We start from the raw sequence: 27,903 nt of genomic DNA, 5'->3' as shown, positions 1-27,903 counted from the left end.
TAATAAATAGTTGAATGGTGGTTTATGAAAGCAATATTAACCCGCGCTCCCCCAGCGCCGGTGCTAGAATCACGAACTCCATATGCATATATAACCCCATGCTACCTTAATGCCACGCCATACTAGTATGAATAAAACATACAAGGCCCCCACTTTAACCCTTTTCCTTTTATGCTCGATTCCTTCCCTCTGATCATACACCATTATATAGATAGGCTACCCATCCCATCTCGCCTGTCCTCTGTCGAACGTCGAGTTACGAGAGCGAGCCGCGTGTTCTATTACCAAACGATTTCAAGACCGCTCTGTCGCGGATGGTGGCCTAGCCTCGGATGGATGAGGCGGAAGCGGGACGTCAGATAGGGGGGCTATGGACCTTGGACGAGCCTCGACAACGTAGGATACGCCATCCTCTGATGCATAGGACGGTGGGCGAGCCGTCTCAGGACGAGCGTGCCGCTCTTCGTCGGCTTCCGTAGGAGGTTGGTCATTACGTTGCCAATATAAGCGATCCGGATCCACGCGCTGTGCCACTTGTTAGTAAGGTTGTTGCTACCTCTTTAAGGTATACAAATTGATACATACCACGCTCTCACGCCATAGCCCGTAAGCGGGAGGCTCTAGTTTATTAGCGACATTATCCATTCCTGCAGCTTCCTCGTCTTGCGCGAGAACAACGTGTATTGGCCGTCGTGGAATGGCATATCCACCAGGTTCCATTAACCGTGGTAAAGGCGGCTGCTCTTCGTCTTCATTGGGCGGCTTGATGATTAGCATGCATATTCTTATTAGGCCGTGGCAGAAGAAGATGGTTGAAAATAAAATGATGACGATCAGAAGCACTGTGAACTCGTTGCTGTACACTTTCTTCGTGATCGAAAGAACGAGATCTACATTTGCCACGTCAATATATAGCCTCACGATTAACAGTTTCAAGTTACTCACATATAGAGAGCATGAGCATTAAAAAGAGACCGGAAACGAAACATCGTAGGATCTGAGAGCGTATTCGTCGCGATTTAACCCAGGGGAAACAAAATAAGAATTTCTCAGGCGGCGCATGTTGCCTATGCCTTCGACTGTGACTACGTCTTGTTCTGTCTACTTGATCGACCAAACGAGTCTCACCAGGATCCGCGCCTCGAAGTTGTGATCGCCCCACATCGGCATCTCTGTGGCTACTACGCCTATACGAAGGTCTGGGCTCGGATACGGTAGGAACTCTTTCGGTCTGTGTCGGAGGTGGATAGGACTGCGATGTAGGCGCAGACGACGCCTCAGTCTGGCCAGAAGTTGGACGCGAGTATTCTTCGGTCCGTGTTAAGTTTGGTACACGCAGGTGGTTCGAAGACGTATTTGGAAGTCCCGAATCGGGGCGCGGCGTCTTTGGGCTATCATCTTCAGCCCTGTCATCGCCAGTACGCTGACTTTGTCCACCCGCACGCAACCGATTCGTGAATAGCGCGGGCAATGATGGGCGACCGACTGGGAAGCGTCTTTCACGGGAACCTGATTGCTCCCCCATTTCTGGTTGTCCCTGCTGCTCTAGATCCTGCGTTTGCGCATCTGAGGATTGACCTCTCCGTAGGACATTTGAACGAAGATAATCCATGACTATGATGAGCAAATATGTAGCTTCTTAAGTGTTGAACCCGGTGTCACCGACGTCCAATACTGAACATGCTTTTGTGTGCCGGTCTCGACCGCTATACGAAATCTAAGGAGTGATAGGAATGAGCGCAGTCAACGAAGGCAGAGTGCTACAATGCAACGCGGATGGCTAAGTCAGGCTGACCTGGCGTGTATCCTAATAGATCGTGTTGATGGTATTGTGTAAACCGATTGGCGACGAATACCGAGTTTCTTCGGTAATGCGATGTTGGTTTCGGACGCGAAGACCCTCGACGAATCGAATCTTCTTGGTATTAAATAACGGTCGAATACCTGCAGGATCTATATGTAATATGTCTCGAATCGTAAATTATAAGCTCGGAATGGACCAGCCAAGCCGAACAAAGCAGAAAGCGAAGGGATGGGATGGGATGAGATGGTAGGACGAATTATCGAATAAATTAATGGCAGTTTGACGCAGGAGAGAATAGAATCGAAACTCCCAGAGTCCGTTATTCTCAAATGGTATAGAACGAGGGACGAGAAACAGTACAAAAAAGAAAACAAGAGGGTTACGATGATTCCATCGACGACAATAGCCGTCGTTGGCCCACGAAAAGAAAGTGAATAACCGAAACGAGAAAGTAGACAGCCACAAACGGAATGAGGGGAACAGAGAGAGTGAGTGAGACTGAGTGAGAGAACTGTGAGGTACACTAAGGATAGACGAAGGAAGATGCGGACGTCACGGCGCTTGAGAGACAGCCAGAACGAGCGAGCGTCTCCAAAGCGTTGGCGGTCTCATCTGCATACACCTAGTAATCGGAAGGATGCGACCCTGTTGTTAATCGACCATTGGTATGTATGTATGGCTGGCGAAGCATAAGAGAATATACCAGGCATGCAAAACAGCTAGTGCTCAAGTGAAGACATGAGGTGGTAGATTTGGTCAGTTTGGTCGATTTGGCAGTTGGGAAGAAGATGAATCGGCCAATCAAATTGCCCCTTTATCGCCGCGTCAGGGAACCTACCGCTTAGGGGTCCGTTCTCTAACTGCAACTGCAGGCGCCGAGGTTGCTTTGAGATGAAACCCAGGGGCACTACCGCGACCATTGTTTCGGAATTGATACGTACCACCCAATGAAGCAACAGCCCAGCAGCCACGCAGGTGGATCTTATACGAGTGTATCCATATACATAGGTACATAGTATGATGTACGGATTAAGTGTGTACCTTGTTCAGCAAAGACATATATAAATCTACCTCTTGGTTATATTTACAAAACAATCGTGAGTTGTTAACGAACTCAAACACTAGATATACATATGTGTTTAGAAACTTCACGTGCGATATTTTCTAATTATGTGGTTATAGCTTCGAGATCTCACCCCAGAGAGCCGACGATACCGGCCTGAGCAGCTACTAATATACCCTATGGACTTGCTATTTGTCTTGCAATGTAGACAAGTAGAGCACCAAGTGCTTACGAGGCTATCATTATCCCGTTGACAATCGACCTAGACAGCCAGAAATATGAGTTCAGACCCATTCTAGATAGCTACCAGATTCCTCAAACGCCTGTTTGATGCGCAGACTTGATCCATTATCTCGGAGGCGTTATTTGAAGAATTGCTAATAGACTATCGCCAGTATTATCGAACGAACTATAGCCCTATATCAAAGGAGCCTAAACAACCAAGTTCAGGGTCTTGGCGAACAAGATATCTAAGGCGAAGCATAGGGCTCAGAATCATTTGGGGACAGCCATGTAGTCCACATCCGGGGTGATGGATTGAGCATCGTCCTCTTACTCTTGCTAGACTAGAGCTCTCATCTAAGCTCACCAAGTAACATTCTACGATCAGAAGACGCAGATAAAACTAATTAAATGTCAACAGCAGGATTCGCAGGAATTTGCATCAGGGGTTGACTTACTAACAGGCTCCTCTCCAGGAGTGAATTCAGCGCAATTAACAGCTCCCTTATGGCCTGGTAATTTGTAAAGGAGCTTGCCGTTGTCGTTGGACCATATTAATACCGTTCCGTCACCAGCACCTACGGCGATTTTCTTGCCGGCCTTATCCCAGCTAGCTCGAGTTAGATTCTTCTCGACTCCTATCTGTGCCCCATCGAATGTACGGATGTGCCGTTCGGTGGGTGCGAATGGTCTTATGTCCCAGGTCTTCGCTGTCGAATCGTGGGAATAAGATAGTAGCGACTGAGAGTCCGGCGAGACACGTAAGCTAGTTACCGTATCGTTATGACCCAGCATAGAGTAGACAACGGCCTTCTTGCGTATGTCCCAGACCTTGATATCGTTGTCGATACCACCCGAGAAAATTTCATTGCCCGCCTCTGCGACTGCTACTGCTGTAATTGGGAAGTCGGTCTCGATAAAATCGGCGGCGTTCTTCGATCGGGGATCCCAGATGCCTATAGTACCATCATCACTCCCACTAATTAAGAGTTCCTCGCCACGCTTGCTCGTGTCCATGGTGTTTATGATTTCCTCGTGCCCGATATATCGTCGTATCCTCGTCCCTGAAGTTAAATCCCAGCTGGCAAGATGCATATCGGCCGAAGCCGAGTATAGAATTTCGGAGTCTCGAGACCACTGTAAGTCCAAGACCGCACCTCGATGACCTGTTAACACGCCGTAGTTCTCGCATGCTCCTGAAGAATTCCAAAGCACTACATCGATCAGTCAAGCCCATAAGCGAACTACCGGGACGAAGCTTACATATACTCCGGTCCATCGACCCCGAAGCAATCAAACTCCCCGTGAGATTGAATTTCGCTGAGAAGATCTCTCCAGAGTGTCCCGTCAACTCCATCAACGGTGCTTCTAGGTTACTTGTTCGGGGTGCCTAATCTAGGTGTCAGTGCTGCGCCTTTGTTTTTTGATTTGGTTCGCATAGTAGATAAACGTACGGATTGCACCAGCGCGTTGCTCCCAGAGGCTCCATCTCGGCGAGAGAGCGCAGTACTTGTCCCTGGCTTTTGTCTTTTAACGACTAATTGGCCCGCGCCTGGTTCCTCGGGCGCGGGTCGTTTTTCAGCGGACATTGCTGCTGGTTTGGATATTGGTTTAAATCTATATAATGTCCTTTTGTTTGCAATATATGCCGCGAAATTCGGGGGTTGTTATCGGACTTGTAAGTGATTGCGCGCGACTTTGCGCGTCTCTGTTCGGTAGTAAAACTCGAGCTATGTTTAGCCAGAACCAGGAGCTCTAAGTGCATGTACCTAAGTAGATGTAGCTTCAGCTGGTGGAACTGAACTGCAGATGAAAACCGATTGAATTGAATGGGTTGTATGGAATTAGGTACTTTAGCGGAAAAGTGATTTTCCATTATTTAGCTGAACTTTGGGAAACCTCCTTTAGGTGAGCTTAAAGAGTGGGCCTTAAAAATGTCCATAGTAGGCTGAGGGATCGGAACTTTGACATCGGGTTTGCCGACGTAACCCCTCGATCCCACCAATCAATCTCTCAGTGAAAGAGCAATTGTCTGTCTTCACCGTCTCGTCATTACTTAAACTTAGCACCTAAGACGGTAACACATACACACCCGCGGAAGCATACGTTGTTAAAACTGTCTTCAAGAAATCCGAAAACATATACAGGACAGAGTCAATGTAAATGAGCTCAACTTAAGCTCGTCAATCGAGCATGTCAGCAAACAAAGCTGCCCGTGTGGGCGAAGAGTAAGTAAGCTACACCTATTCCTATTCCTATTCCTATTCAGCCTTGCATCGTTATCTTTGCTAATAGACAGTAGGATTTGGAAGTAAGTCAAAGAAACATTAACTAACGCCAAATACTTGTTCTAACAATGTGCTGCAATAAGGGGTCGCATCGATAAAGTCAATGCTGAGCTTGTCACCTTGACTTACGGCACTATAGTCGCGCAGCTGTGCAAAGACTTCGAGGGTGATTATGTCGAAGTCAATAAACAACTGGATAGGATGGGTTACAACATTGGGCTCCGATTAATCGAGGACTACCTGGCCAAGTCTAATACTATGAGACGATGCTCTAATTTTCGAGAGACAGCCGACATGATTGCAAAGGTAAGTCCTTAGCCAAAGCAATTCCCCTGGCATATATATGTGTCCCAGACTAACATCTACGGCTGATTTGCATAGGTTGGTTTCAAGATCTTCCTTAACATCACGCCGACCGTAACGAATTGGACAAGCGACAGCAAACAATTCTCGCTCGTATTTGAAGAGAACCCTTTAGCCGACTTCGTCGAGCTTCCCGATGACGGCCGAGCGCAGGACGAATTATGGTATTCGAATATATTCTGCGGCGTGTTGAGAGGAGCGCTTGAGATGGTGCAGATGCAGGTTGAAGCGCACTTTATCAGCGATGTGCTACGAGGGAACGATACCACAGAGATGAGGATATCTCTAATTAGGTATATCGACGACGAATTACCACCAGAGGATGACTAGTACGCCTACGTCGAGGATATGTATAATGAATAGGTGGAATATGATAGGCCTAGCCATATCTTCCAGAGGCCTAACGGGCGCGGCTTTGATAGGTGTTAATAATGATACCAGCTAGAAGATATCTAGCGATATAGGACAACATCGGTCCTGAATCGTCGGGGTATTTCGGCATCTTACCCTTCATCCTATATGCACTTCATAGCCTACACTTGGAAAAGTCTCGCATGAAGAATTATCACCGAAAATAGCAGACGTATTAAAATCTCCTATCGCTTCGTAATGGTACTAACTCGCTTGGGGTGGTCTTCAATAAGAAAGGAAGTAAAATAAAAAAAAAGGGAGAAAGAAAAAGAAGAGCAATAAGAAAAGAAAAAGAAGAGCAATAAGAAAAGAAAAAAGAAAAAGAAAAAAACAATATAGCCAAAGGACACTCGAGAACACACTAGAATAACATGAGGGATCAGGACAGGAGCAAGCAGCGGCGACAGGTCAACAGGTCAATAGCGAGGGTGATATATATTTTTTCTTGTCTCGGGTGGGATGGATCCAGATTTCTTATTCCTTGGATTAGGGAGGTCCACTTGACTCCCGAGACTGAGGGAATCATGGGAGGGGAATGCGGGAGGCGCCGCGGGGGTGTAAGGGCCAGGGCTCGGTCTCTTGGATTAAGTTCTCTTGGGCTAAGTCGGGGTAGTTTTGGACCCCGCCGAGTCCGCTTGAACCCATCGTGCCCCATCCTTTCCTGCAGTGATCTCCCGGCATATTTGTAGGCGGGCTTATATCAATGACCTCTCCCGCTTGGCGATCTTTATAGCTTATAAGTTATCCCCATAATACTACAATCCGCATAGTTGAAGTATAGTAACCTAGGATAATAGTTGGCAAAACATATCTTCAATCTTTTTAAACCTTTATTGAAAGGATTCTGTATTTTTATATATTCAAAATTTTTAATTGTCATGCAACAGTACTAAAGCGCCATCGGAGGTTTTTTTTTTTTTTTTTTACCTTTCATGCATTTGGTACTTACACTGAGTGTAACTGTACCTGCGTCCACGAGTCCACCGGTTCATCATTAGCGTGACACATCTATGGGAGGCGTAGTTGTTAACATGATCCACCGAATATTATCATATTCCTATTTCAGTTCAAGCTAAATCAAACTCTAACAAGTTTCTATATGATTATATTACAACACAAAATGTTAAAAACACTTTATCCTAGTAAAGATCTAACTTAAACCTTTCTACGCAACAATACTTTGTTAGCTATTTATTCGTTAAAACTAATCTTACCCATCCTCGTTTTAAAGCAACATCTCCAGCGCAATCCAAAAGATCTCCGAGTAGAGCAAGGTTTAATAACGCTCTCTTTACCCAAGGTTTCAGCTTTGCCTAAGCAAGGCAACGTGGCAAGAGCCTGACGGATCCAAGGAGAAGTAGCTGACATAGATGATAGGTGGCATAGGGGGCCTTTTTGTCATCAGGTAGGTAGGTAACGAATATTATAACCCCCAAATCTTGACGTATCAAAGTTAGATGCTTTTAAGCCTACCATGTTGTCTTACCAAGTACTAATACGAAAGAAGAGCGAACATCGGAATGTTCACAGCATACTAGTATTTCAAAGGTTAATTATGAGTACTTTATGTTATATGTAGTATCCGCTGAGGAGAAGAGATACACTCTGTTGAACAAGGTTCGTGACCTCATCTCTTCTCACGTCACTGAATGATGACGGATAAACACCGTCCGCTCCTCTACATATACATGTAGATCACCATCTTCGTTTTATTTCGGATCTCCGTTTAACGCCTGCAACTCAACTGAAGAGTTAAGGAAAGGGACGGGAACGTTTTTGATGAATAATGCCATCCATCATATCTATATTGGGTACAGATACACGTACATACATATCTTACTGTATTCGACATATTAACCATTAAAGATCACGGAACGGACAGGGTGAAGAATATCACCGGGTAGTTTTATCATATATTCGTTCAATATCCGCTCGCTGTGCACCGATAAAATCGATGGAAAGACCGGGATTGACTAAATTCATATATCAAATCATTATTTCGATCTGTCATGAGGAGAATAAGAGGGTGAAGTTGATCTTAACCCATGGCCTCATCATAGATGAACTAATATCGACAAGGATTATATCCACTTATTGAACATGGCTCTTATTATGTATACCTACTTATCTTAGGTACATAATATGGATGTACCGTTACTCTACCTTTTTCTTCTTTTTTTTTCTTTTTCTAAAAAAAACCCCCGAATTCTCAAACTGCATTTTTGCTTAACGATAATACAATATTTCAACAAATAGCAAACTTGTTTTAGGACTCTTTCCAACTGGGCGTTTCATGTTTGAAATTAGACATTTATATCCTAATATTTAGTGTTCATGGCATTGGAGACGTTGTGCTGGGCTTACATGTTAAAGTGCGAACGTATGATAATAGCATACGCGGAAATAGTGTATCCCCTTGACTGGCATAAAACAGCAAAAACCTTATATTCGGTGAAGTACGTAAAGTTCAAGGCAACCAGTCTAAGGTATCCTTTAGCCAATCTTGATGTATCGATACTGAAAATGGTTGGTTTGCTGTTTTATGCCAGTCAAGGGGATATGGAAGTTGGTACGTATGCCAGTGTATATCAGGGTCGATGCTTCTTACCTAGAGTTCTGAAATTGACGTGAAGGATGCCAAGACTAAATTTGGGAAGACGTTCTGGAATATACGCTGGGGGGTACCTTGGTGGCCTCCGCCTATTGCTAGTAAAACGTGTAGAAAGTAATACATAATCCCGTTCTCAGATATGCGCCTACATCGGACCTCTGACCCATAAGTTTTTCCTTCGCGTCTGTCTCAACCCATACTTCTCGACTCCCCCCAGTTCCCCCGTTCTGCAAGCTCCTCGCAACTGCTCTTTACTCTACATATTCTGCACTACCAACACACTTTTTGCACTACCGCCCGCGCTGTGTGTGTAAGGACCTCAGCTTGTATGTTTCCTTTCTGTCTTATCTCTTCTCCTCCCCCCAAATCTTTAAATCAGGTACCCAGCGCATCCCCCGAAGAGCCCAAAGCACGGGGGGTCCTCTGCCTTAACTAGCATCATTTGCCTTAACTATAATCATTTGCCTTGCCTGACCATCTCTCTGTGCGCACCGCACTAACTACCTACCTAGGCACCCTATTAACTTTACCTAGTGTACCGACATAGGCACTCAACATATATAATAGGTACATGGCATCCACCTCTACCGCATTCTGGTACTTACCTCACTTGCCTTACCCTCGCACGCTACCTACCATCATCTTCCGCCACTATTCTTTGCTAGTCTCTCTCGGCTCAGATCCGTAGAATTATATCCTTCTAACTTCTAATTCTTCTTCACATTCCCCCTTCTTCCAATATTCATCACCACGGCAGCAGCCCTCTTATTCTTTTAACATTTTGATCTGTGCGGCTACCTATGCATCTCTGGATATTGCCTGGTATTTTGAATGTCTGCAAGGTCGTATCCACCGTGCGCGATTTCGAATTCGCCTAATAATTGGCTTCTTGTGGAAGGAAAGCTAGCGCTCCGCCTACACCACAGAAGCGTTGCGATCTCGCGTTAAAGCGACACACAAAGAACAGTCTACGAGACAGAGTAGAGAGACGGAAAGAGAGAGCACGCGAGATAGGAGTAGAATATTTGCACTGCAACAGTGCTGCCAACAGTGCTGGACGCGGGCGAGCAAGGCGTCTTTCTGCCCCCATTACCACGAGCAAGAGGCACACAGCAGGACAGCAAGACAGCAGGACACACAGTGCAGTTTTTAACCCCATTTCTACATATACAGTACCTATCTTAGGTACCTAAGCTGTACCTAAAGGCATCTTACCCACCTAAGTTCATCTACTATTCGCCATCGATCAAGACCGAGCGAACGATCCTCGCAAAATCTCATCTAACCCTTCGACGACTACTCTCTCAACCTCCTCTTCTTACTATTACCATTTTAAGCTGTCGCGTTCGAGACGGGATCTAAGGTTATTTGGACTATTGCTTGAGGAGAAATAGTAAAAGTTTATTGGGAGAGAGGGGTTTTTTTTTCAAGGGACCAAAGACAAGAAAATCCATTAGCTGTCATCCTTGCCGGCGCCTTCTCTCATTCGCTATAATAAAGCAACCAGCCCCCAAGAACGACCGCTATTATCAGCACCTACCACCGCCACGACCAGACCACCACGCCCATACCACCCGACCGAAAATCGACTGACAAACCCATCTTCGCCATCACCGCCGTCGCACCAAAAAATCCGACATACATCCACCACCTTCACTTTTTCTCATCCACTCGTCCATTTTCTACTTATTAAATCTACCGCCACTCGCGATACTTTATACCAACATTTCTTTCCACCTCATTCGCGGGTTTCATTCCTGGCCTCCGTATACCAAAGGGACCTTTGGTACCTGCGTACCTGGTCGCATCCTCTTTCGCTCCTTTTGCATAGCTAGAGGATTCAGACTCTTGCCTAATCAATATTTCCTGTCTAGCAAAAAAAGGCGAAATCCAAAACTAGGATTCCTTTCCCGAAACGCACCGTCAAGTGCTGGATTGCTCAGTCGATTACCACACACTTACGCGCATTCGTTTCTGTCTTGTCTGACCATTTCTTCCGTCGCTGACCAAGAAACGAGCGCCCGATATATTTGACCGATTCATCCCGGCATCATAACACGACTTCCAATAGCCAGAATTGAGCCTCACGGTCGCCAAGCTTGGCTCCCCATCACCGCGACACGCACGCGCATTTGCCCTGTGGTAGCTTATCACTGTGACTGAATACCGCGGATTTCGACAGACTTTTGTCTGTCTATCATTTTTTACTAATGAATAACATGAATATGCCCAATATCCCCATGGCTGGGCCTGTCGGTGGTCCATCACCAATGATGGCCAATACGTTAGCCGCGCAACAGCAACAAGTCCAAAGCCAAGGGAATAACCGGACAGTGCTTAATACATATATTTACGACTACTTCCTTCGAGAGGGCATGTTCGACTGTGCGCGCCAAATGCTCAAGAGTGAACAGACCCTCAACGTCATTAAGGAAAGCCCCGGCCGCCGTCGTGACGAGAATGGCAATGTTCTAGGCAATGGGGTGGGTGATGATCCTATGGACACCGATAGTAAAGATGACATAGACTCGAAGCGACCCTCGGATCTACCTCTGCCGAACGTCCCAGCTGCCGCCGAAAATAGCTTCCTATACGAGTGGTTCTGTTTATTCTGGGATATGCTTTACGCTCAACGTAACAAGCCGGGCATTAGTCCCCAAGTGAGCCAATATGTCAATCATACCCAGGTAAGTGTCCCGTAAAGCCATTTTTAGACAGCGGTAAGGCTGACTAGTCTAGCAACAAAATCGCCAGAAACAAACAGAACAGCAAGCAATACTACGAGGAATGCGACAAGACCTCTACGGCCCACGAATGATGGGAATGCCAAATGGGATGCAAATTAATCAGAAGCAGCAGCAACAAAACTTAGCTAGGACGGCTATGGCCAATAATCAGAAGTATGTCAAGAGTCTATCGTATACATTGCCGACTAACATGATGTTACAGCCCGCAAGCCATGCACATGCTGCAGCAGGCGAAACAGAATCAGATGCAGCGCGATGGTTCGAATATGGACGGTAATCAAAACCGCCCAGGTTCTCCCGGCCAGGCCGAGAACGCGCCGTCGCCGAGTAAGAGACCGCGTCTGGATTCATCCGGACCCTTCAACCCTCAGCAGGGAGGCATGATGCCTAATGGACAACGACCGCAGCAAGGCATGCCAGGACAACAAGTAGGCAACGGACCCAGAAATACTACTATAGCTGGACATATGCTTTCAACGAACGGTATCAACCCAGCTAGTCTGTCACCTGAACAGTTCCAGAATTTTCAATCGCAACCTCCGCAAACCCAGGCCAAGTCAATTCAGACATATTCACAGAATCTACAGCAGCACCATGGTCAGCAAATAACTAACAAGCAGATGCCAAATCCTGGCGGCCCGCAGGGCCAATCGCCCATGATGCAAGGCGGACCTAATGACGTCGCAATTACTGCACTCTACAACCCAGACGGGATGGGCGGTCCCGGAGTAGTGAGGCCCGGTGCGCCAGGTGGCGCCCAAGGAGCAGGTGGTAGCAATCATGCTCTGCAGGATTATCAGATGCAGCTAATGCTATTAGAGCAACAAAACAAGAAACGTCTCATGATGGCGAGGCAAGAGCAAGATAGCATGGGTGGCATACCTCGACCGGACGGAGCTGGCCCCGGCGGTCCTGGGGCACCCGGTGGCCCTGGTCCGAATGGACAAGCTTTCCAAGACCCGTCTGCTCAAGGAGGTCGCTCGGGGGCTTCACCTAACCCGGCGGACCAAATGAAGCGTAATACTCCGCAGATGAATCCCGCTACCATTCCATCGCCATTGACGGATGGTGCGCAATCGAGAGGGTCACCGAACCAAATGAATTTTGTGCCAAATGGAATGGACCCTAATATGCAGGGTCATTTCTTCAAGAATATGAACGGGATGGATTCCAACATGGTAACCGCAGCACAGATGAACGGAGGAGGCATGCGACCCCCGAGTTCTCACCCCAATCAACCATTTAACGGCCAAATGAATCCTCAAATGATGAGACCGCAGCAGGGTGCCCAGGGTGGTCCCCCGATGCAATGGCAGCAGGGACCGAATGGAAACGCGATGGCGCCCCAAGGGCCTCAAGGGCCTCAAGGTCAGGTTCAGGGCACGCCGCAGCAACGATCTATGCCCCCTCCGTCGGCTCCCCCGGTTAACAATGGTGCTGGGGGCCGCTCAACGTCGTCGCCGCAGCAGAATAATGCGGCTCCGCCTACACCCCAGCAATCTAACAAGGCCGCACCTAAGAAGAAGGATACTAAAAACGCCAAGAACAAGGTACGCATATAGTTTTTGAGAATTGTGTATTAACAACTGTGTCTGACTGCTTACGCATAGAATGCCGCTCAGAAGAAGGCAAACCAGGCCCCAGGTGCGACGCCTGCTTCAGAAGCCGCCCAAGAGCCAGAGCCTCCCACGCCTGTCACGCCCGTCAACACAACAAACTTCAACAAGAACGGCCAGGTTGTGGCTGCTCAGCCAACAGGTAATGCAGCTGTATCTGCTCCTCCGCCTGTTCCTGCGCCAGTTGCTGCACCACAAGCGCATCCAGACCCGTCACAAATAAACTCGTTTGGCATGGACAACAACTCAATAGTAAGTTGCCCCGATTCTTTTCAAGTCATTCGCGCTGACTCTTGTAGGATTTTGGCGCCATGCCGTCTTTTGCGGACCCTATGCAGACTGGCGACGTACTTCAAGACTTTGATTTTGATTCATTCCTGCACGACGGCGACGCTGATCCCGGAACCTTTGATTTTGGTACTGGGCCATTTGGAATGGAAGGGGCTGGGGAGATTGGGGCGGAGTAGGAACACGTCTTTAAACTCGTCGGTTCGAAGTGATATCCTTTAAGCATCTCTATGTTCGGGTTGGGCATGTCATGGCGTTCATCGGTTGTTTAAACTCGCATCTGGACTATGGCCATGGTCTGGCGGGTATTCGAACTCAGCGGACCAGAGACGAAACACGACTACTACCGAAAAGCCTGTTGATTTTTCTCCTCTTAGACTACCATACCATACTTATTGTTTTTAGTTGTTTCGTCATACCGCTCATATCACATTTGCCCTTGTTTCGTCTCGTCCGTTGCTTTGTCTTTGAGACCGGTGAGATTCTGGCGAGGGACATCTCAGTCTTGGGGTCCATGATTGATTCTATTGTACTTTTTGGAGGATTCGTATTGCACTTCTCTGCTACTGCGCGGCTCGCTAGTTTTTCTTGTCTTCATATTCGTTTGGATTTACCTTGACCTCGGCGGATCAGTCAGGCAATGAAACTCATTCAAGCGCACCCTCAGTCGAGTTGATCAGATTTCATAATTGGAAACCCAAGACCTTGCTGCTGTATTGATTTTGCAACAGTGGTGTGGCGAGGAGCTGTTGATTAATAGGTGCTTCCGAGTCGCGCCAATGATGACAGGAATGCCCCTGGCGCTTTGGCCGTCGTCTTTCGCAAGCCCATTGTCCAAAGTGAGAGGAGTATATGTGCTGAAAGGCATTCCCTCTCCCTCGTCCGAAGAAAAGAAGAAAAATACTAAAAATTTGCTTCGCGACCTGAGGTGCTGAATATTGCTTTCTGGGACTGAAAAAAATGGTGGGCATGGGGAGGCGAAAGTTGTTCCGGGAGATGGGATCCGGCTAACAGGTACCTACCTATGCATATTCACAAACTAACCTTTTGCCTTATGAGCAGAAGCAGACGGCGGTAGAAGTGGAAAGGAAGCTGGATTTGATGATTTGGTGTAGTGCGGTTCTATTGTGGTTGGTGGGTTGGCTGTTTCGTCTCGGGTGTATTCAATAATAGAGCAGAAATGCTGTGGTGGTGGTTCATGGTTTATGGTGTTTCCGTCGACATTTTTCCTTAGAGGCATTCGCTTACCTGCGAAGGTTTATTATTATTACTATTATAAAAAAATAAAATAAAAAATAAAAAACAAAAAAAAACCCCTATTGCACAGTCGGAGATGTACATGCCTTTTTACTTTTATAATTGGGAATGAATGGCATTTGACAAGTTAAAATCAAGTTTAGCCTTCACTAGATATACGGAGATTAATAAAGTATGATGAATAATTATGTTTTATATTTGACTTCTTTTATGTTTATTACGTGTAATATAGCCGAGCTAATCACTTATCCTAACTATGTCGTCTTATATATACCTATACGTGGAGTTTGCTACTCATATGTTATAGGCTCGCCGAGTGATTTACCAAGCTGCACCAGCGTCTTTTCATATACCTGGCCTACGTTTAGTTGCAGCTCCTCCTCTTCCTCATCTAACTCTACACTTGGCTCGCCTATATCCCGTTCAGTGTCGGGAGCCATATATATCGTTGATGGGGGAGTAGTAGAGTTGTTGAAGCTGACTTTTGTTTTCGGGGCTGTTTCGTCGTCGGAATCTTCATCGTCGTCTACCATCCAATGGAACTTGCCGTCGGGTTGATGTGGACCGGGTCCATCAAGTGCCGGAACCGGACTTCGAGCCCCCGGCGCCGCATCACTAAACTTCGGCGTCGGCTCCTCTTCCTCAACTTTTATCCTTTTCTTATCCTCTGGCCCCTCGTCGTCTAAATCGGTAGCGCTGCGTTTGGGTATAGCATGGCGTGGTTCTTCGACATCGCTCAAGTCTGTGTCGTTTTCAAAGTCTATAATATCTTTAGGCTTAACCCTGCCATTGCTATTACCGCTATACGGAATAGGTGTCTGTATTAACCCCGTAGATAATGAAACGCCGATGTTTTTCCTCGTAGGTGGCTGCTCGATATCATAATCGTCATCGCTTGCGTCTGCATACGTCCCGACATCTGGCTCATCGCTCATAATCACTGCGACTAGCATGCGGGTCTCATCGGCAATGCTTTTACAGCGCACCATATCGGTTTTCGTAAGTCCTCTTCCATTGCCTTGGAGCCCTGGTAAAGGGATCCCTGATTTAATATCGTGGCCTACAAGAAGACTAGCGAAACAGTGGTCAAGTTTCTTCAGCAGCGCAAATGTGGGCAGCGGTGATGGCGGGAAGGATGGTAGATACGTGTTAAATGCGAGTGCGACGTTAAGGAGGTACGGGATCTGAAGGCTGGCTAGAAAGTCTGTTAATAAAGCTGTTCGACTTTCCATCTTTCGAAGTGTAAACATAGGATAAAACGTACGTGTGCCCGAAAACCAAAGTACATCAACGACATCTTCGAGGTCTTTGCATAACTCGTCCACGTCCTTATAGCCGCTCACCTCGTCAGCAGGGTCCGGGATGCCATGCTTCTTAACGTATCGGCGCGATATGTGTAATAGTCGCTCGGAGACATAATTTCTTGCATAATCTTCTTTTCTCGAACCCCGAGCTAGAGGTTTTGATCGCGGACGCGGGAGGCGCGCAGCTACCTTATTAGATGCTGTACTGAGGGCGGGAGAAGGTAATGAAGTGCCGTTCGGTAAGAAACCGCCGGCATTGCCGTAAGCGGATCGAGGTGTCTCAACCATTTTCAAGTGTAACTTTAGGACAATATGTGATATTTGAATACTGGATTGCGAGCATGGAGACGTATATATACCTGTTACGAATAGGTACGGTTGATGTAAATATCTACATGTAGGTTTAAGTTGGGATTTAGATGGATGGGAAATGGGAAAGATAAATAATAATGGACTTCAGCTTTGTGACAGCATTACGACATTAGCCTGTCAGCTGCCCCATACACTAAAAGATCATAAGCAAGGACCCACAAGAAACTCAGATTGGCCCCACTTGTCCCGCCAACGGAATAGCGTAACTTTAGGTAAGCTCGGATTTTAGGTATTCAGCCTTAGATTTATTCTCCAAATATTTTTTTTTGTATTCGACATCATCATTGTATATCAATCACATCACACACAGCCGAATTCGCCAACTTTACTATTTCCAACTTCCAACACATATACAATGCCGCCAAAGAGAGTCGGTGGCCGTTCCAACAAGGGCGTTATTAGCTCTACTTACGAAGCTTTCACATCTCCCGAAAATGCTTCCGTCGTACGGAGCGTAGCAATCTTCGGCGTATGTTCCCTTGCGACATATCCCCCTCACCACCAAATATATTGGCAACTAACATGTTCCATGTTCCAGGCTGCGGTGGCTTTTCTAGCGAGTCCCTGGAGCGAATACCTTCTTCCGCCGTGAGATATCTGCAATTAAAACTTCAATCAAGTATCTACGCAAGACACTAACTTCCCATTCAGAGTATAAATATACAAAATATACATAATATGCATTGGCCAAGGGATAGAGGGAATCACGAGTTGCAAAGCATGTACGATATGGGACAAACAGCGCGGGTGTACCATACTTAGGCAGTGGATTAGGAGACGGAATATGTATAAAATGCATCCGGCCAATCTTATTAGACCGTTTAAAGACATGGACCAGAGGAAAACCCTCCACTTGACGTATTGATGTGAGGAACAATCCAATACCAACTCAAAGCTTGAGTATTATATTCCAAGACTTTGCGATTTTACGCTGCCTTACTAGGGGAAATTCCCGCTGAGTCTTTCACCAAATCAGGTCACTCTAAGTATTGGCAATGGGGACTCAGAAAAAAGGATTAGAGTTCCTTATTCCTACCAGGTAGGTCAGGAGGTAGTTATTCTGTCAAGCAGTGACAACCTAAGTTAGTAACCGCTTTACTTCAAGAAACAACATTGGGAAGTTTCTTTAAGATATAATGACCACTCTTAGGTTTATATTCCGCGCGGCTTGTAATCTTTAATAGTAACTCTACTCTTTACCGTCTAACAACACCTCTTCATCAATATGGCCTCCTTGTTCTTCAAACCTGACCATACCTTCCTGAGGCACAAGGTAGATTATCGCATGCTTGATCCGGAATTTGTCGCATGCAAATCATTATTCTGTATTACCACAGATATTATATCCCGCCCTCACTTCGCAGATGAAAAAGATGTTAATACTTTCAGTATCGTCATATCGCATATCAGACCGGAGATGAGAGCAGAATTTGTTATAGAACAAGTTGTCTTTCGTGGCATCATGACACAACTTCCCATGTTGTCGGCATTGGTTGTCACTTGGACCCCTGCCGCCATTCTCTTTGAACTACTCTGTAGAATCGTGAATCGCCCATTAGGCCTGCTACCCAACCAACAGCCGCTGTTAACAAGAGAGGATATCTTACGGGGACTTAGGCGTGCTTATTGTAAGTATTAGCACTGTATCTAAACCGATACGCCCTATGATACGATGGTCTATGAAGGGGACTGGATTGACTTCTTCCTAATATATAGGTCTGCCGGGAGTTGAAGCTCAACACCATGAGGTGCCTTTCCTGAATTTTCACTTTCACTACTTTGCCTCCGTCATGTACGCCTTCGATGTAATGGATGAGCCTTTATTTTTCGTATTCGCAATGCGCGACGCATTAGAATCCAGCTGGGACAGTGCCTCTCAATACGACAAGCTCTTCGACTCGGTCTTTCAATGGATTCTGCTGAGCGGAGACAGGATATTTCAGCTGATCAAGAGCGGGTTCGAACCGCCAACCCACAAGGCAGCCTATTATCACGGGGAACTATACCAACTCGAGCTTTATAAGACTTACGGTAGTCACCATCCTGCCCCTGGCTTGACGATGCATCGCTGGGAGTTCTGGAAGCAGCGCATCGAGGATACGATGATCTTCCTCATCGACTGCGAACGCCCACTAGCGGTTATGGAGCTAGAAAATATTGCCAGAGAAACTGCTGCGCATATGGACTTGTTGTCAACAGTTTAAAAGATCGAACAGCTCTAACTTGCCGGGGAAGCCGTAGTGGCCAATACAGAATAAAGCAGCAAGATATAATTTTATTTGAGTATGGTTAAGTTTAATAGCGAAGTTCTTGAAGAGCTGGATAGGATAGCCGAGTATGAGATGTTAACCATACATACCTTAGGTAAGTATCTTAGATAGTTGAAATTAGCGACTCTTTTCTTTACTTCCCTTGTCTTGTGCCCTGACCCAGAGGCAACTGTTCTCAAGGCGTGTTAAACATTACTCTCTTTTCTTCTATCTCCCTCTTCATTGACATAATCGGTAATCACCGATTGCGGGCTTACATTCATCAAGCCCTTTTCCCACTTTCGGTATTTAACGGCCCTTGGCTGGGAGCGAAGCCGAGGTAGAATAGAGGAGTACCTAAAGTAGAAGATCGTACTCATTGGGGTAAATCGTATGTATTACCGAATCCATTACTTAATGCGTATTCTGATATGATACGATACATGTCTATCTTCACCTTTATTCTTTGACGCGTCCGATATAATTACTGGTCGAACTATTAATTGACTCTTTACGCATGTCTATTATGAATCCTTAGATATTTGAACCTTGTTTCGATATAATTCTGGTATAGCAATGTCGGAGGCTGCCCTTGGTATGTGACCACTACGGAGTGACAGGTGACCAGCTGGTAGATAGCTCCAAGCTAGATCTTAGGACCCTTATCACGTCATACACCTATCGTAATCCTTGTCATCTGACAAGCAACTACGACGTGGGGAAGTAAGTGAACTTCGGTTCGCGGTGGTGGTGATTTATCCTCGCTATATTATACCTGATACGCTATATGTTCAACAATCCCCTTTTCATGACCCCCTCTTTCATCTGAGAACGATGTGATTAATATCGATAATCTACCTATCCCGGGTGGCTCATCCATGATCCGAGAAAGCAAGCAACGATAGTCAACAATCCGCCAATAATACGAGCCTACTGTCATCATGTGAACGTCTTCGCCGATAGAGACGGGATAACTCAGCTGCATATGCATGCATACGACGTGATGCCCACGTCAATGGCAGAAAAGTATTAGGTTATCGCGGGTAGGAATACATCTTCTGGTCTAAAATATCAATAACTTGCCTATCATGTTTCACTGGCCTTGGCTATGTAACCAGTTGTGTAGCTAATATCTTCAAGGATTATTGCCCGCATTATCTGGAGGATGGCTTGTGTGAGACGCTACTATCTCAGTTCCAGGTGACCTTCTGAAGTTGGAGTAGATATTTGTCTATAAAAGCATAGGCATTCCCCAACATGTAAGTCTCTGTCAGTCAACCCGAGTAGACCTCTTTATACAGTCTAAACGAACTCCTAGCTTATTCCTAGCTGCTCTCTCGACCAATGGCAGACCCAAAGCCCCTTAAAGGAAAGGTTATACTCGTCACGGGGGCGGCCCAAGGGATCGGGGCAGTTATAAGTGACTACATTGCGGCGCGTGGTGCAACATTGTCTTTGGCAGATTTGCAGATAGACAAGCTCAACACCTCGGCGCAACGTATCTCTGAGGCTTACCCCGATATTCAAGTGTCGACATGGGCTGTGAATGTCACCGACCCGAAGTCCGTTGAGGAATGGGTCGTTGCGTCGAAGGAGAAATTCGGGAGGATTGACGGGTGTGTTAATAATGCTGGTACGCTGATCTGAATCTACGATATATAGCTAGACAAGTTTTCTCTCCCAAGCTCACACATACCCCCTCTAATTTTGTTATACCCCATTGACTAACTGTTGAGATGTAACGAAATAGGAATCCTTGGTGACGGGAAACAGATAACGGAGATGAGTTATGAGAACTGGTCTCGAGTCATTGACGTCAACTTAACTGGCGTGTTCAACTGTCTCAAGTTCGAACTACGCGCTATCGCAGATGGCGGTAGCATTGTGAACATGTCTAGCGTTAGCGGCATACGCGGGTTTCCTATCCTGCCGGCCTACGTGGCTTCTAAGCATGGGGTCATTGGTTTGAGTAGAGTAGCCGCTGCCGAGCACGCACACCGTAATGTCCGAGTTAATGCTGTGTGCCCGTAAGTATACATTCTTTTATCCTCAACCTAGATTCCTGAATTGGAGCTGGTATGCGGTAGACCTCGTATTTCTCAGCTTTTGATTTTTCTTCTTCTTCCCTCTATGAATACGAGATACCTCCTCAGTAACTAACTACCGTTCGCTCTAGGGGCTTGGTGGACGGGGGCATGCAGGACGAGTTACGCAAGGCTAAACCTGATATCAACTTCGCTGAATACGGAGCGCTATTAAAAGACTACTTACCAATGAGTGAGGTGGCTGCGATGGTTGGGTACCTCTTAGGTAATGAGAGCAAATTCATCACTCGGGCGATTCTTCCGGTTGATGGCGGGATGAGTGCGTGATTTTGTAAGTCAAACCTGACAACACCATCTCTTATTTGAGTCTCTTGTAATTCGGAGGGGATGTTCTGTTTGTGCCGTTTGGATGAAATCTTTTGGCACCAGTCTCATTATTGTGGAAGGTCTTAACACACGCAATGTAGGACTATTATCTAGCTTGGGCTAGGATTTAGGGACGTTAATTTTGCCCTACGTAGCTAAATATCTGTATGCCTCCTTTTCTAATTATCTTTCTCTTTAATGATGGAGGAGCAATAGGGTCTACCTAGACTCTGGGTAAATTCTAGGCTCTTAATAAAACTTACTCAAATATGCAAGCATCAGGAGCTGGGGAGAGATGATTAAGAGGACTTAAAGTACAGGTGAATCTTTAGAGATTAGGTAGGCCGTTCTATAGCTGTGAGTTGGTGAAGAGACTCATAGCCTCTATCACGTGACTGATGCATATATATTGGATTTCTCCCCCCCTTTTCCCACCTCCTTATCCGCGGCTACCTAGGTAAATACTAATGTTATGACGGCAGTCTTATATTCTTCATTTAGGCCATATTGTTATAATAAATAGTTAATACTAAATAAGTTTAGGTAACTTTAACTATCCTCTTCAAAGGGTCATTCTAGGAGCCTATACACATCTTAAGTTTTCTATTATCCCCGGGGTTCCCACCTTATTCTAATAAACCAAAGCTGAGGCGTTCTGATTCGTTAGCCTTATGAACAACATGTAAACTTGCGTATACATGCAGACATGGCAATGTTACTGGGCCGTAATTCAATATTATTATGTACCCAGCCACTGTGATACCGCGCCGCCTCGGTATTCCCTGTCAGGGTATCGCGGGTCAGGGGTGGATACAGGGGTCTATCAATTATATATACGTAAGAGGCGTGGAGTGCCCTCGTCAAAGGATAGAAGGCTAGGCGTTATTAGTTCAATATATTCAATCTATTACTTGGTCTACTTACCTTGTACACTCACTCTGTGTATGAAAAATCTCATCGGGCATTAATCTTGATAATTCCGTAACCAGGGGTGTCTACCGCTCTAACTGTAATTGGATCTCTACGGATGACACAAACCAATTAGGGGTACACGCCTGTCTCACCTTTTCATCTTCCGCACACTAACTTTACTTCTTATTACTCCTTTACCACCCTGAGATACACTCGAATATGTCTCTCGGAGCAATTTGGACACAATTCTTCCCACCACGCAACGGCGCACCGCTAACAGAAACTAATTTGTTAAGCCAAGCCGGCAAGGTGTTCATCGTAACAGGCGGGTCATCCGGGATAGGATATGAGACCTCACGGATCTTGTACGGTGCGGGTGGCAAGGTATATATGCTTACGCGATCGAAAGACAATGCTGAAGAGGCTATTACCCGCATAAAGACACACTATGTCCAAGATGGGGATGTGAATGTGAAGACAGGGAGCTTACATTTCATACAAATGGACGCTGCGGATTTTGAGAGTGTCAAAAACGCTGCCCGAAAATTCTTGGAGCTCGAGGAGTTAGATGGGAGGCTCGATGTCTTGTTCAATAATGCGGGTGTTGGCGCTCGGAAAAATGCTCCTCGAACTCCCCAGGGACACGAACATCATTTTGCTACCAATTCTATTGGGCACCACTTACTCACCCGATTACTTGCCCCTATTCTGTCTAGAACAGCTAAGAAGTCCCCGAAGGATACAGTGCGTGTCGTGTGGGCCGCGTCAGTTCTTGTCGATGTGATAAGTCCTCAGGGTGGGATCCGGAAAGAATATTTACAGGATCCCTTCAGTATTATGAATCAAAATGAGCTATACGCCTCTTCTAAAGCCGCAAACTGGTTCCTAGCTTCAGAATTCGCACGCCGGCAGTCCGAGACTGGAGCTTTCGGCACGGGAGTTGTCCATATAGCCGCCAACCCGGGGAACTATATCACAGGAATATGGCGTACCGTTCCCCTGCTTCAAATTATTCTTAGACCTATCCTCCGCTATCCTATACACGGTGCTTACACGTATCTCTGGACGGCATTCTCAGACTCGGTCACTATGGGTGATGCGGTGACAGGACGGTATGCGATTTGTGATGGGAGATGGCATCCTGGACAGAGAAAGGATCTTCTTCTAGCGCTGAGAGGGGAGGAAGAAGGGGGGTCGGGACGGGCAAGGGAGTATTTCGAGTGGTGCGAGGACAAAGTAAAGGAATTTATGGGCTAATAGGTATTTCTTGCTATAGGGTCTAGGGAAACTGAGATAAAGCCCGGTATAATATTTATGAGTTAGTCTTAGTGGCCATATGCTTAACCTAGAATATAGATAGAGGTTATTATGCTGTTTGAATGTCATAATTCGTTGTCGATACCTAGGGGTGACCTTAGGCCTCATTATATTCACCTCCTATTTTAGGTATTGATATACCTATGAAAGAGAGCATAGGTACGTATGAATACCTACCTACCTTATATATCCAGTTATGCATTAACTCATTAGCGATTATAGATATCCACTTGCCTATAAGGGTGCGGATTTACCCTAGAGACAAAACGCCATGCTGACCAATCGCCTGATCGACCGGTATATCTTCTACCCACCATCTCCAACCCCTCATGTCCTTTGTGTCGTGATTTTCATTAGCAGAATACCATACTGTTTCAAGGCCCTTATATTTAATCACGTAATTCTATCAAGACTCACGATCCACTTATAAAGCGTTGTTCACCCAGGTACCTCCTAAATCAAACTTATACCTAGCCCCAGCCATGACACAAAACATCGAAAGGCTATATGAAGACGCTATAGCTTCAGGATTACTTCCCGGTGTCTCAGTTATCGCAGGAGATAAAGATGGTAAAATCTTCCTCCAATTGTATACATAATTCAGGTGCTTGGGGATGTTTGGCTGCGTATGGGACAGCTATTAGTCGGAGACGTTGAATTAATACTTCAATGACACGATTATATTCAACAACTGATTGTACTAAATGCAGGCAATGAAATCTACTCCAAGTCCTTTGGAAAGGCGAGTCTCAAAGAAGGCACCGACCTTCCCTACACGGACTCCACAGTCAGCGGTATTGCTTCCATGTCCAAGCTCATGACTGCGGTCGCTGTTCTACAATGTGTCCAAGACGGGACTTTAGATCTAGACAAAGACGTTAAGATATTACTTCCTAATATCGGAAAATACGGTATTATTACCGGCTTCGACGACGACAAGAACACAGGCATTTTTACGCCCAACTCTATCCCTATCACTCTTAGGATGCTACTTACACACACGTCCGGCCACGAGTATGATTGGTTCAACCCCTTGCTTATGAAATGGCGCGCCTCACGCGGCGAAAGGCCGTTCTCCGGTCCAGATGCCGAGCACATAGCTACCTTGCCTCTAGTGTACCCCCCGGGCACGGGATTCTCATATGGCGTGAATTTTGAATGGGCTGGCAAGGCAGTCGAAGCTGTTACGCACCTTAGCCTCGACGAATTCATGCGCGAACGTATCTGGAAGCCTCTGGGAATTGAAAATGAGGCTAGTTTCTTTCCAAGGGCGAGAGACGGCATGAAGGATAGGGTAGCTGATATTAGCACACTCAATGAAAAGGGAGAGCCGCCGGCAGTGGACGCCTCAGACTTCGATATGAAGGGCGGAGCGTCTGACTGCTTGGGAGGCGCAGGCGTATTCGCGACCCCAAGAGCTTACTACACGTTCCTGTCTGCTGTCTTCAGGCGAGACCCCAAGCTGCTATCACCTGCGTTGTACGAAGAACTTTTCCGCCCGCAGCTCGACGAAAAGCTGGAGCAGCGCTTGAACGACGATATTGCCTCCTCTCCGGAAAAGACGCGGTACCTCGGCCTGCAGATTCCACTGTCTATCAGGAAGACGTGGAGCTTCGCAGGCCTGGTGGTGAAGGAAGGCCGGGAGGGTTGGTTCGCGCCGAACACCGTGTTTTGGGGCGGGTTTCCGAGCTGTATGTGGTTTATTGACCATGAGACGGGTATCTGCGGGACGGCAGTCTGTCAGATTATTCCGCCCATGCATCCTAAAGTCATTGCTCTTCATGGCGAGTTCCAGAAGGCTATATTTAACCTTGTAAAAGCGAAACAGAACTAGTCACCTTTTCCGTGGCTATTCAAAACTCTGGAGGCTACGTTTAGAGAAATAGACAGGATTTGAAATTTGTCTTCAGCGGTAATGAGTGTTTGAGATAATATTCTACCAAGGTCAATGAACGAAGCCAGTCGTTTAATATATGCTTAGATACCGTGAAGTCTCTTTAATCCACGCGTTTCAATGAATATATACCCATATATATATACCTCGATACCAAGCATACTATTTCATTTGTCACAGTCATGGTAGCACTCATCTTGAACTCCGTTGTTACAGGCCGGGTCAGTTGGCTCAGTACAGATCCAGCTCTCATAATATTGGCAAGTTTTATCTGCGTATACGACAATATTAGCTTGGTATTTCGTAATGTAACCTTTAAACGCAATAAGTTAGTGTTTGCTTGAGCTATTTCACTTACGCTGGCAAACTTTGCTCCCTGAGCAATCGTTTCGAGTCGTGCACTCGCGGGTTTGGCCAAAGACACCCAGTCCAAGGGAAAGAATCGAGAGAACTTGAATGAGACGCATTGTGGCGAGGAAGTCCGTAGGGTTATGTAATAGCAATAATAGAGAATATCGTTTCAATGTGATGGTGGAAGTCGTAGGCGTTTGGGGTTTTATCCTTTGATGAGCTGATTTAAGTGTACCGATATCCAACAACTCGATGCCGTGCTCAACTTTATATACGCATATTACTTCCTCTTCGCTGCATATTTGACGTACGGCGGCGAATATGGTACTCATCCTAGTAGTTCGCAGAATACACCCAAAATTGGAGGAATTGAGTCCACTGACGAAATGCTATACATGTTCTGACTAAGATAATCGCGGTATATATCCTAGAATATAAACGGAAACAGGTGTGTTACGACTATACGGTCGAATAGCCCGCAATATCGCCTGATATACCTAGAATTGGTAAATATAAGCTGATTAACGTGTAATACTTGGTCACTTTAATGCCATAGCTATGGGATAATGGTTCCTTGCTAATACCTAGTATTTATCAGCTCGAATATCTTTTTCTCCTTTAAACTTTAACACTCATAACAATATTCGAATTCCGAGGCCATGTGGCTATAAATAGCTTACCGATCACAGTAGAATCAAACAACTATATTGTTTAGTTTGTTAGCTTTAGCCTCAAGGCACAGTGAACCAACAGGGATATCGTATCTGATCGTCGAAGCACAAATATGTAACAATGCTCAAAAGTTCTAGTATAAGAGGCAGGCAGGAAAGAAATATCCGGCATTATCTTTTTATCTGCATATCATATTCGGTACACAACCTGAATTCATTATCATAACACATAATCTCTTAATATTTGCATATCAAACACCAAATACCTACCTATTCACAATGGCTCCATTACTTCAATTCGACGTCATGGCGAGAGTTGCCCAACACATGGAGCTTTGGGAATGTCTCCGAATGGGACGTATGAACAAGAGACTAAACAGTGCGGTCTTCAACCACGCCGTAAGATACGTTTTCGAGAATCCGCATCGATACCGTGCTCTTCAGCCGGTTGAGTATGCTTTTGTAACTGGTAATCTTGGCCTGTTGACTACCCTTCGTGATATAATAGTCACAAGTAATGTGAGAGTTCCAGAGGGCTGGTCGTACACAGTGGACTTTGGTTCGGTTGTGCGAGAATTTCTCTACTTCGAATCTATGCTGCAATGCCTCCGGAACCCCGAGGGCCCTAGATGCTTTGAACTTATTATCGACACGGCTATTTCGACAGGCACGGTGCCTTCCCTAGACATCTGGGGCATAAATAGTCCTTCGATGTTACTAGGAAATTCCATAAAATACAACCGTGTGGACGCCGTCCAAATTATTCTCAGACGGCGATCAGAACTTGGCCTTGGTAATTTCTTGGAAGAGATGTGCTATTCACACATTAATGTAATCGATGGTTTTGTTTCCCAGTATCATCTCACGGAAGAAATGGTCCGATGTCTTATTGTCGGTACTGATATGTCATTTCATGACGCCTGCCGCTTAACATTTATAGATGCCATCGATTATATTCTTAGGAATACCCCAGAGTTGGCCCACAATCCCCAAGAAGTGTTATACGGGTTTGATCATCTTATTCAGTCCCCATCATGGTTTCGCAATCCGCATGAAGGAGCTCGAAGTATTGCGAGATGCATTACTTTGCTCAACAGGTATTATCGGACCAGGTCCCCAACAGCGGTCCCTATCCAGGTAGTAGACAATTTGCTAAATCGAGCTTGGAGAGTGCTTAACCCGATTATAAGATACGAACTAGGTGTTGGTGCCTCAAATACCGCAACCCAAGATCAATTGTTGGACACAATGGCTGCGTCTCCGTCGTGCCAGCAATATCATAGATTGCTCGATGTCATCATCGACTTGCATCCAATGCTTTCAAATATTCCGAAACGGAACGCCAATCATACTGTGCGGTTAGGACATGTACGTTTTGTTGATCTTGTTCGTCGAGACAATGTTGGCCTTCCCCTGATTTTCAGCTGGAATAGTCACGATAGAAGTATTTTCAACAGGGACCAAGAGTAGGTACATGTACTAAGAGGTACATATACCTAGATTAGCATTGTTTTATACCTACATATGTATTGTTTAATAAATAGGTTTTCGTACTATTCTTTCAGTCTCTTCTTTTATGCATAGGTAATTATTCCTTTCAATCACACAAGGAGTCGAGTCTTTTCTTGTTATTACTGGCTCTTTTTTTTTCATCTCTTTTCTTTTCTTGTCATTGCCTAGAGCCGCAGGATCGTACCAAATGCGGAAATGGTTTCAACATCAACGATGCAGATGAAAGTATTTGATGTAGAC

The 27,903-nt window shown here is 45.8% G+C and overlaps 11 protein-coding genes across 11 annotated transcripts; 8 read left to right on the top strand and 3 right to left on the bottom strand.

The window, feature by feature from the left end:
* Positions 1-92: 92 nt before the first annotated feature.
* Positions 93-1,717, bottom strand: F5Y00DRAFT_127594 (uncharacterized protein). Its single transcript, XM_048004157.1, has 3 exons — positions 946-1,717; positions 586-890; positions 93-525 (listed from the first exon to the last, which is right to left on the bottom strand). Exons 1-3 carry the CDS (start codon positions 1,610-1,612, stop codon positions 295-297), a joined length of 1,203 nt encoding a protein of 400 aa, XP_047862944.1. The 5' UTR covers positions 1,613-1,717; the 3' UTR covers positions 93-294.
* A 1,490-nt stretch (positions 1,718-3,207) lies between these two features.
* F5Y00DRAFT_127582 (WD40 repeat-like protein) lies at positions 3,208-4,911 on the bottom strand. The gene is made up of 4 exons (XM_048004156.1): positions 4,544-4,911; positions 4,353-4,479; positions 3,548-4,303; positions 3,208-3,492 (listed from the first exon to the last, which is right to left on the bottom strand). Exons 1-4 carry the CDS (start codon positions 4,676-4,678, stop codon positions 3,443-3,445), a joined length of 1,068 nt encoding a protein of 355 aa, XP_047862943.1. The 5' UTR covers positions 4,679-4,911; the 3' UTR covers positions 3,208-3,442.
* A 141-nt stretch (positions 4,912-5,052) lies between these two features.
* Positions 5,053-6,296, top strand: F5Y00DRAFT_127556 (BET3 family protein). Its single transcript, XM_048004155.1, has 4 exons — positions 5,053-5,317; positions 5,392-5,400; positions 5,461-5,683; positions 5,759-6,296. The coding sequence occupies exons 1-4, from the start codon at positions 5,283-5,285 to the stop codon at positions 6,068-6,070; spliced, it is 579 nt and encodes a 192-aa protein (XP_047862942.1). The 5' UTR covers positions 5,053-5,282; the 3' UTR covers positions 6,071-6,296.
* A 4,019-nt stretch (positions 6,297-10,315) lies between these two features.
* F5Y00DRAFT_271482 (uncharacterized protein) lies at positions 10,316-14,064 on the top strand. The gene is made up of 5 exons (XM_048012806.1): positions 10,316-11,449; positions 11,502-11,662; positions 11,712-13,059; positions 13,120-13,377; positions 13,425-14,064. Exons 1-5 carry the CDS (start codon positions 10,973-10,975, stop codon positions 13,590-13,592), a joined length of 2,412 nt encoding a protein of 803 aa, XP_047862941.1. The 5' UTR covers positions 10,316-10,972; the 3' UTR covers positions 13,593-14,064.
* A 781-nt stretch (positions 14,065-14,845) lies between these two features.
* Positions 14,846-16,429, bottom strand: F5Y00DRAFT_242582 (uncharacterized protein). The gene is made up of 2 exons (XM_048008540.1): positions 15,935-16,429; positions 14,846-15,865 (listed from the first exon to the last, which is right to left on the bottom strand). Exons 1-2 carry the CDS (start codon positions 16,260-16,262, stop codon positions 14,961-14,963), a joined length of 1,233 nt encoding a protein of 410 aa, XP_047862940.1. The 5' UTR covers positions 16,263-16,429; the 3' UTR covers positions 14,846-14,960.
* A 272-nt stretch (positions 16,430-16,701) lies between these two features.
* F5Y00DRAFT_264031 (putative TOM core complex subunit Tom6) lies at positions 16,702-16,938 on the top strand (the record flags this gene model as incomplete). The annotated part of the gene is made up of 2 exons (XM_048011590.1): positions 16,702-16,815; positions 16,885-16,938. 2 exons carry the CDS (start codon positions 16,702-16,704, stop codon positions 16,936-16,938), a joined length of 168 nt encoding a protein of 55 aa, XP_047862939.1.
* Positions 16,939-17,571: 633 nt separating this feature from the next.
* On the top strand, positions 17,572-18,738 carry F5Y00DRAFT_271476 (uncharacterized protein; the record flags this gene model as incomplete). The annotated part of the gene is made up of 2 exons (XM_048012805.1): positions 17,572-17,974; positions 18,063-18,738. The coding sequence occupies 2 exons, from the start codon at positions 17,572-17,574 to the stop codon at positions 18,548-18,550; spliced, it is 891 nt and encodes a 296-aa protein (XP_047862938.1). The 3' UTR covers positions 18,551-18,738.
* Positions 18,739-19,878: 1,140 nt separating this feature from the next.
* Positions 19,879-21,158, top strand: F5Y00DRAFT_127460 (NAD(P)-binding protein). Its single transcript, XM_048004154.1, has 3 exons — positions 19,879-20,228; positions 20,346-20,622; positions 20,772-21,158. Exons 1-3 carry the CDS (start codon positions 19,940-19,942, stop codon positions 20,965-20,967), a joined length of 762 nt encoding a protein of 253 aa, XP_047862937.1. The 5' UTR covers positions 19,879-19,939; the 3' UTR covers positions 20,968-21,158.
* Positions 21,159-22,107: 949 nt separating this feature from the next.
* On the top strand, positions 22,108-23,175 carry F5Y00DRAFT_271474 (uncharacterized protein; the record flags this gene model as incomplete). Its single annotated transcript, XM_048012804.1, has 1 exon — positions 22,108-23,175. The coding sequence occupies exon 1, from the start codon at positions 22,138-22,140 to the stop codon at positions 23,173-23,175; it is 1,038 nt and encodes a 345-aa protein (XP_047862936.1). The 5' UTR covers positions 22,108-22,137.
* Positions 23,176-23,559: 384 nt separating this feature from the next.
* F5Y00DRAFT_242575 (beta-lactamase/transpeptidase-like protein) lies at positions 23,560-25,264 on the top strand. The gene is made up of 2 exons (XM_048008539.1): positions 23,560-23,805; positions 23,946-25,264. Exons 1-2 carry the CDS (start codon positions 23,718-23,720, stop codon positions 25,067-25,069), a joined length of 1,212 nt encoding a protein of 403 aa, XP_047862935.1. The 5' UTR covers positions 23,560-23,717; the 3' UTR covers positions 25,070-25,264.
* Positions 25,265-26,430: 1,166 nt separating this feature from the next.
* On the top strand, positions 26,431-27,621 carry F5Y00DRAFT_271473 (uncharacterized protein; the record flags this gene model as incomplete). The annotated part of the gene is made up of 1 exon (XM_048012803.1): positions 26,431-27,621. One exon carries the CDS (start codon positions 26,431-26,433, stop codon positions 27,619-27,621), a length of 1,191 nt encoding a protein of 396 aa, XP_047862934.1.
* Positions 27,622-27,903: the final 282 nt, after the last annotated feature.

This window comes from Daldinia vernicosa (assembly GCF_022497035.1).
Source record: "Daldinia vernicosa strain CBS 139.73 unplaced genomic scaffold F5Y00scaffold_38, whole genome shotgun sequence".
Taxonomy (NCBI): domain Eukaryota; kingdom Fungi; phylum Ascomycota; class Sordariomycetes; order Xylariales; family Hypoxylaceae; genus Daldinia; species Daldinia vernicosa.
Note: the sequence above shows the minus strand (reverse complement) of the source record. Positions and strands in the feature narration are given on the sequence as shown.